Source organism: Triticum dicoccoides, chromosome 5A, assembly GCF_002162155.2.
Source record: "Triticum dicoccoides isolate Atlit2015 ecotype Zavitan chromosome 5A, WEW_v2.0, whole genome shotgun sequence".
NCBI classification, from domain to species: Eukaryota; Viridiplantae; Streptophyta; class Magnoliopsida; order Poales; family Poaceae; genus Triticum; species Triticum dicoccoides.
The window spans coordinates 10,579,099-10,587,536 of NC_041388.1; the positions used below are offsets into that span (position 1 = coordinate 10,579,099).

The following is an 8,438-nucleotide window of genomic DNA, read 5'->3' on the forward strand; positions in this document are numbered from 1 at the left end:
TTCACACTCTTCTTCTTTTTTCCGTTGTTTTCGGCGGCGATGGGGCGCGTACAAACTTGCTTAAAATTTACACAATGCTCCTACGTACGAACAACCGTTCTCAAAATGTATATGAAGTTTTCTACACGTACACGAGTGCCCAATTTTTGAACATGGTATACACATTTTCTTTAATGCACTGGGGTGGGCCCCGCATTGGAATTGGTTGGTTTTGGGAGGAGTGGATGGGCTCTGCCTCTGCCTGCTCCCTCTCTCTCTCTGCTCTGCCGAGACAAATCAACTCCTCTGACCTGTCGCTCCCTCCCTCCCGCCTCCCACCAACCAATCGCCGGCGACCTCGGCCCCTCGCCATTGCCGCGCTCCGTCGAGGCGGGCGCTTCCCCCGCTACTCTCCCCGCCAATGCTCCCGACGCCCGCCGCGTTTCCCTTCTGATTTCTCCGCTCGCTTCAGGGTGGCGTAGGGTTCCTCCTGCCTCTGCGGCGGCGGGCGCACGACGTACGTCTTGGCTCCGGCGGCTGTTCCAGTCCAGTCTGAGGTAGCAGATTCCTCTTCCTCCCCCCTTTTGTTCTGCTCCTATGTATTCTTCTGCTACTTCCATCAGAACGGCAGGTTGAATTCTTCTGTAGTGTTCTCGGCATTTTGGTCAGAGGTTGGAAGTTTTCCATTTTGTTTCTAGTCAAATTATTAGCCCCCAAGTTGGTCGAATCTGATTTTGAAGCGCTCCTGCTCAGTACTTTTGATCGAATATAGCCCACCACCTGTTAAACTCAGCCGGACAGCTCGGATTCCTCCCGTTCATATCTCATGGAATTTGTGCTCAGAAAAATTATCTGAAGGAATTTTTGCTCAGAATTTGCCGCAAAAAAATCATCTCATGGAATCTGTGCTCGGAGTATGCGATATTACCATGTCGTGCTAGATAATGTGTGCTTTGATCGAGCCAGGGGGGCGGTGCTCGGATTCGGTGGCCACTTGGAGGGGAATCTTTGGTTATCTCAGTTAACTGATAAGTACATCCAAAGTTGAAAAAACAGCACTAAGAGTTAATTGTGCTTTTGCAACTGCCTTGCGCTTTTCTGACAAAAAGCGCAGGCTTAACCGCAATTAAGCACCAGGGGTTTTGCTATCCCGGCGCAGGCACGCCTTTCTAACTATGGTCTTGTCCCACTACCACATTGAGCAGCTTTTGCTTCATCTGGAACTTGTGAAGTTTAGACTTTAGACTACTTCAGTCTCTAGTGTTAAGCAGTATCTTCATCTTCCTGTATCTGTAGGTGCCGAGGACATCAAGAATGATGCTTCTGTATATGCTTAGATGACATCAATCAGCCGGACAGCTCGGATTCCTCCAGTTCACATCTGATGGAATTTGTGCTTTGATTGAGCCAGAGGGTAAAGCTGCTGCCTTGTGACCATGAGGTCATGGGTTCAAGTCCTGGAAACAGCCTCTTACAGAAATGTAGGGAAAGGCTGCGTACTATAGACCCAAAGTGGTCGGACCCTTCCCTGGACCCTGCGCAAGCGGGAGCTACATGCACCAGGTTGCCCTTTTTTTTTTATCGAGCTAGAGGGGGGCGGTGCTCGGATTCCTCCAGTTCATATCTGATGGAATTTGTGCTTTGATCGAGCCAGCAGGGCGGTGCTCGGATTCTGTAGCCACTTAGAGGGGAATCTTTGGTAATCTCAGTTAACTGATACATCCAAAGTTTGAAAAAAACAGCACTAGGAGTTAATTGTGCTTTTCTGACAAAAGCACACGCTTAAGCGTAATTATGTGCATATTACGCGCTGCTATCACCCAGGCATGCCTTTTTTAACTATGGTCTTGTCACACTACCAAGTTGAGTAGCTTTTTGCTTCATCTGGAACTTGTGCAGTTTCGACTTTAGACTACTTCAGTGTCTACTACTGTTAAGAAATATCTTCATCTTTCTGTACCTGTAGGCCCCGAGGACATCAAGGATGATGCTTAGATGACATGTGCTCCATTTCTTGTCCGTGGCTGGTCTGATAGGATAGGAAGCCATGAAGATCAGTGCGCTCATGACCTCTGCTGGCATCAATATTGGGATCTGCGTGCTCTTGTGGTCGCTCTATTCCGTTCTCAGAAAGCAGCCAGCATTTGTAAGGGTCTACTTCGGCCGGAGGATCGCCGAGGAGAATAGACTGCTCCGAGAGGCCTTCATCTTGGAGAGGTTTGTTCCATCCACTGGCTGGATCGTCAAGGCCCTGCAGTGTACCGAGGAAGAGCTATTGGCAGCTGCTGGGCTGGATGCTGTTGCTTTCAATAGAATGCTAGTATTCAGGTACTCCCGAGTTTTTGTCCTGATATCCATGTACTCCTTCCTTGGTATCATTATTCTGCTGGCTAGAAGAAGACACTGGTATCTGGTCGATGAGCATATTAACATCCATCTATGTATGTGTTGACTATAAAATCAGGAGACGGAAAGTGGAAGCTCTGGCAGCTGCCTTATAAAATTGGGCTTGTTTTAGTGCTTGTTAAGAAGAATCCTTTTTCTATCGGCTTAATGTACCTCAGATTCCAAATTTGCAAACTGATGTATTCATATTTTTTTCTGCAGCATACGCATCTTTTCCCTAGCTGCCATCCTGTGTCTTTTTGGAATTCTTCCAGTGCATTATTTTGGACGAAAGATGCATCGCCTTGAGATTTCGTCAGAACAATTGCATATGTTCACAGTTGGTAATGTGGAAGTGCAATCAAGATGGTGAGTTGAACAATTTATTCTAGGTTTATCATAAGGTAGTTTTATCAAGGCTGAAATTTTATATTTATTCGTGGTATGCTGCGTTGATCATTTGGATTTATAGGGTTATCTTGTTTTGCCTCTACCTTGACTTGATTAGTTCCTTGTATGTCCACTCTTCAAGACATTAGAAAAGAACAGGCAATGTATGGTGGCGCAACATACATCCACACTTCTGTATTCATTTTATGTGCTGGCTGTATTGCAGGCTTTGGGTTCATTCTATAGTCCTCTACATTATATCTGGAGTAGCTTGCTTTCTCCTATATGTTGTAAGTTTTTTTTTGCTCGTAGAAAGTAGGGAGTATTCTGTTTCCTCATATTGAGGAACACATTTAATGTTGTTTCTCTACCCATTTTTTCAGGAGTATGGGCACATTGCTAGGCTGAGGCTCCTTCACCTTAAACGTGCAACACTAAATCCAGGCCAATTTACCGTGCTTGTTCGCGGAATACCAAAGACAGCAAATGAATCATGCAGTAGTGATGTCGATGATTTCTTCACCAAGTATCATGCATCAAGTTACTTATTCCATCAAGTTGTTTACAAGGCTGGGAAAGTTCAGAAGATAATGGTAAGCAATTCTCATACAACATTTCTATCTGTTTGGAGGGTGGGGATGATCTCAAATCGCTTGGTTTGGATTTGTACCTTTTATCTGCATATTAGTATTTTGCTTCCTGCTTTTGGAGTAAAACTGTTTAATATGCTGCAGACTGGTGCAAAGAAGGCATGTGGAATGTCAGACCCTTCCACAGACACAACTCTAGATCAGAGGTGCAAGGCTGTTACATACCCGTGTTGTCTTTGTGGAGCCTCTTCGGATTCTTTCCAGTTGTTACCGACTGACGAAGTTGCAAAGAACATAGATAAGAAGGTTTGCTTTGCAGTTTTGCGAGCATTGATTGCTTTATTTACTATGTTCATCTTCAATAAGAATAAAATCAGTAACTTCAGTTCTGGAACTATTTACAGGAATGTGCAGCTGCTTTTGTATTTTTCAAAACTCGGTATGGAGCACTTGTTGCTTCAGAAGCACTTCAGACTTCAAACCCTACAAAGTGGGTTACTGATCTAGCTCCAGAACCAGATGATGTGTATTGGTCAAACATTTGGCTTCCTTATAAGCAGCTTTGGATTCGACGGATAGCTACTGTTCTAGGTTCTCTTGTTTTTCTGGTCTTATTTGTGGTACCAGTGGCATTTATACAAGGTCTATCCCAGCTTGATCAGTTGCAGAAGAAGCTCCCTTTCCTTGATGGGTTACTGAAGAAGTAAGTACCATGTACTGGAACAGACCTCTCTATGCTCATCTTCATATCCACTGACTCGTAGACTCTAGCATGCATCAGGTCTCATTTAGACTGGTTAACACATTCTACCTTGATGTATCTTGAACATATAGCTTTTTCTTCATTTATATGTAGTTGGCTTCGAGAATTGACCCCCATCCCTTTGACGTGCAGGCCATACATGAGCCAAATAATAACTGGATACCTTCCTAGCGTCATACTGCTACTATTCCTGTACACCGTTTCGCCAATAATGATACTGTTTTCGACAATGGAGGGGCCTACATCTCACAGTGAAAGGAAGAAGAGTGCTTGCTCTAAAGTGCTGCACTTCTACATTTGGAATGTGTTCTTTGTTAGTTTAGCATCTGGTGCTGTCATAAACCAATTGAACCCTTATTCGAGTACGAAGGACATCGCTGTCCGGCTAGCTCATGTCATACCTGAGCAGGTTAGTTCTATCTTGTCTTTCATGCTGCAGAAAGATCATTTTTCCTCTAACTAATACACTGTAAATCTGTGTTTCAGACTACGTTCTTCATCACCTATGTTCTGACTTCAGGATGGGCCAGTTTATCATCTGAACTTATGCAACTCTTTGGTCTGATCTATAACTTTATAATAAAGTATGTCCTGAGAATGAAAGAAGATATCGCGTTTGTTCCCACATTTCCTTATCACACAGAAATACCAAAAGTTATGTTGTTTGGACTATTGGGCTTCTCGTGCTCTGTACTGGCACCCTTGATCTTACCTTTTCTGCTAGTCTACTTCTTCCTGGGTTATGTTGTATACCGCAATCAGGTGAGAGAGAAACTAGAGATGGCTTCTGGAATACTAATAATCACATGGCAGTTGCTATGTTGCATTCTATTTTCTTAGAACAACTATGTTGCCCCCGCAAAAAAGGAAAAACTATGTTGCCATTACAAGTGAACATTGTTTAGCAGCATACAGTGCTATCCGCAGATATAAAATGGGAAAAATTAAGTACATGCTCTTGATGGCAAATACTTGATAAAAATAATTTTGTTAATTTTTTCCGACGAGCAAGGCAGGAGCTCTGCCGATTTTTGTCATATGAACCCTATTGGTTCTGTATGCTAATGATCTGCCATCTTGTATCTGTTTTCAGCTGCTCAATGTTTACCGCATGAGATATGACAGTGGTGGTTTGTATTGGCCAATTGTACACAACACGGTGATATTCTCTCTAGTGCTCACCCAGGTCATCTGCTTCGGTGTATTTGGCCTAAAAGAATCACCAGTAGCTGCAGGCTTCACTATACCTCCTATCTTCTTTATTCTTTCGTTCCATCAGTATTGTAGAACCCGATTCCTTCCCCTGTTCAAAACTTTTCCGTCACAGGTTCGTGCTATTATTTCGATACATAACACTCCAAACTAGTTGGGAATAATAACCCAGGAGTGAAATTTATTGTTACGGTGACTGGTGAGTCGTTGTTATCCCTGTTCCACTGATTGGCTGTGTTCCGACTGTGCAGGATTTAATCGACTTGGACAGGGAAGACCAAAGGTCAGGGAGAATGGAACATATTCACCACGGACTCCGTTCCGCATACCGCCAGTTCCCTGACAATGAAGATATAAAGCTGGAGCAAATCCTGACCGTCGGGAATGATGAGGACCAAGACGAAGGCTGTAGCTCGGGCGAGCGCAACGGAGAAGAAACCTGCAAGGAACAAGAGCCCAGAAGGGATCTGTGTCACTCAACTCTGAAAGGACTCCCTGTTAGCCGTCTGCGGGATTCCGTGAGATCCATCGCTTTGCTCTGGACTGCAGAAAAGAGGTCCGGTGATAGAGCATTGATTAACTAACCACTAACTAACCCGTTTATCTGTCCGTCCGGTCGTGTAAATGTACGTCAGTATAGGTCATACATACAAGTATAGTATACATCATGCATTAGTTAGAAAATCCAAGTGAAGCATCATCATGGTTATTGGGGTGCAATTTTTGTTTAGGGCAGCGTTCGAAGTTTGGACAAACAGGAACTAAGGCCACCCACAATGCGTGGTATCATGGGCTAGTATCATAATAACACATGATACTACTTTAGTTACTGCATCCACAATACATAATATCATACATTAGTATCACATTATCACTCGATATGTTCAGTTGTAAAATCTTGATACGAAATTGTGGATATGATCTATTTCTTACGAACTCTTCTTGTTTGATGCTCTGTGAATGTGATATTGCATCGTAATATTGAAGAATATTGGGTTTTATGCCTGGCTGAGGGCATGCAACTCTGTTTGATGAACTTAATCTGTATTTATGAAGAAGCATGCACAATCATTTTTGTATTTGGTGGCAGCTCTTGAGCTGTCATCTACAATATCTGTAGATGATTTCAGACTTTACAGCCATTATCTATCACTATCATTTTTTTAGTGCAATTGACAGTAGGACATTGTCCCAATGTATAATTTTATTAAGATTTATATACAAATGTACATGCAAAGAATAAATAATGGGAGAATAAAACATAATGAAAGCAAAGGGAAGTTAGGAATCAGAGATGTGGGCCTATCCAAGTGCTAAGACAGCTTGATTTTTCTTTTCCGTTTAAGATTGCGCGGCTGTGTCCAATCAGAATAAGATCTTGCTTCAGCCCGAATAGCCAAGAGTTAATCCCTAGGAGTTTCATTCTTGTAAATTTCATCATTGCGCTGCATCCACACGTTCTAGCAAGTAGCAACCCATAATTAAAATATCCATAGCAATCTTCTTAGGAACCATTGACTTGCCAACAGCATTTCATCGAAGACTGAAATGCCCCTCAATCTGTTATGAATAATAGATTGCCAACATCCTTGAGCAAAATTGCCAACTTTCTCATATGGGCAAGACAGACGCGTAGGGGTTTCCTCAGTGCCCTCATTGCAAAAGATACAGGTATAGATGTTCATATGAAAAGACTTGCAATTGAGAAGGATCCTAGTGTTGACCCTGTCATGTATGGACAACCAAAACAAGATTTATCTCTTGATCTACATGCACTTATTCAAAGCCATTTAAACAAAAGATGAGCCTTTGTCTTGCCCATGAGAAAGTTGTATGTTCGCATTGAGGAGTAAGCATGTGATTTTCAAATATAGCCCTATTTATCTTGCTCATCCGAATGAGGATCTCGATCAAGCAAGTCTTGTACTTCAGTATACCAAGTGAAAACTCGACTAGACAAATGCTTGTGGAATTCTTGTGCAAGATCACCAGAGTTAAGGATACTAGCCAGAGAAATTTTATCATTAAGAGCAGACGAGTGCATCTCAGGGAATTTTTAGTGAGAGGTTGTTCTACCCATTTATCATGTCAAAATAACAGAGTGCCCTTGTCCTACAGTACATGTGGCCACATCTTGACAATTTGGGATGTGCTTCAAGAGAAATTGTCAACAGAAAGAACCTTCGGTTCTGCCCTGGGGAGGGGTATTAGAATAATAAATTTCCCAAATGTGCTTCACCTAAGGAAGACTAGCCTTGTTATAAACCTTATATTGATTCTTGATCAGTAAAGCTTTGTTATGTGTATATCCAAAACTCCCAAACATCCCTGAGTTGTAGCCCTACAGACTTTTTCCCATGAAATGAGAACCCTTTATCCCCTGTTCCAATTTTTTTCTTCATAAGGTAGATAATCTTCTTTTAGTTCTTTTGGGAAGGGGTGTAAGATCACCAATTCTGGGCATGTTGATAGTAAGTTGCTCCAATTAGGTGAAAGGGGAGGAACCCCTGGCAAGCTAGGATGGCAGTGAGAGCTTGCATCTTAGCATCTAATCTAGGACATTAATATACACCATGAATTTAGGACAGTAATACTGAGCCTAAAGCGAGCCATCTCAGCAATTATCATTTCCGATCGTCTGTTTTCATGATCTGAATGTTTCTCGCCGTCGGATCACATGTGTATAGACATCTCTCCCACATCTGGCCCAGCTATCCTATGGGTTGCTGCTACAGAGGCCGGAACAAAGGCCTCTGGTAATTTGGGTTGTCGGCCAAACCATTCATCTAACCCCGACTTCACTCAAGAGGTCACCTTCAAACGAGTCTAAGCAGCAAGTGCGAGAGTAGGTTTTTAATTTGCAGTAGATGCACCTCAGAAATAGGAAGCACACAACTTGTATCATCAACATACTGTAAAACTAGGAAGTCAAGGCATGACTCAACTGGCAGAGGGCACTACTAGGGAAATGCTTATACACAGGAACTCAGTAGTAGCGCTTTTTATAAGAAAGCGCTGTTGCTAAAAAATGGTAGCGCTTGTCACTGAAGAGCGCCGCTACTATTCTTGTAGCAGTAGCGCTTCTGTTATAAAAAACGCTACTACTATAGTTGCCAACA

The 8,438-nt window shown here is 42.8% G+C and overlaps 1 protein-coding gene across 4 annotated transcripts; it reads left to right on the forward strand.

The window, feature by feature from the left end:
* The first annotated feature begins 231 nt into the window (after window positions 1-231).
* Window positions 232-6,355, forward strand: LOC119298792 (CSC1-like protein RXW8). 4 transcript variants are annotated; one of them, XM_037576087.1, is made up of 12 exons: window positions 232-536; window positions 1,276-1,393; window positions 1,946-2,307; window positions 2,587-2,733; window positions 2,981-3,044; window positions 3,138-3,347; window positions 3,489-3,650; window positions 3,749-4,047; window positions 4,240-4,516; window positions 4,594-4,869; window positions 5,201-5,434; window positions 5,571-6,355. In XM_037576087.1, exons 3-12 carry the CDS (start codon window positions 2,027-2,029, stop codon window positions 5,901-5,903), a joined length of 2,283 nt encoding a protein of 760 aa, XP_037431984.1. In that variant the 5' UTR covers window positions 232-536; window positions 1,276-1,393; window positions 1,946-2,026; the 3' UTR covers window positions 5,904-6,355. The 4 variants fall into 4 exon arrangements, with proteins under 4 accessions (XP_037431984.1, XP_037431985.1, XP_037431986.1 ...); XM_037576088.1 differs by lacking the exon at window positions 1,276-1,393; XM_037576089.1 differs by lacking the exons at window positions 232-536; window positions 1,276-1,393 and adding an exon at window positions 1,560-1,678.
* Window positions 6,356-8,438: the final 2,083 nt, after the last annotated feature.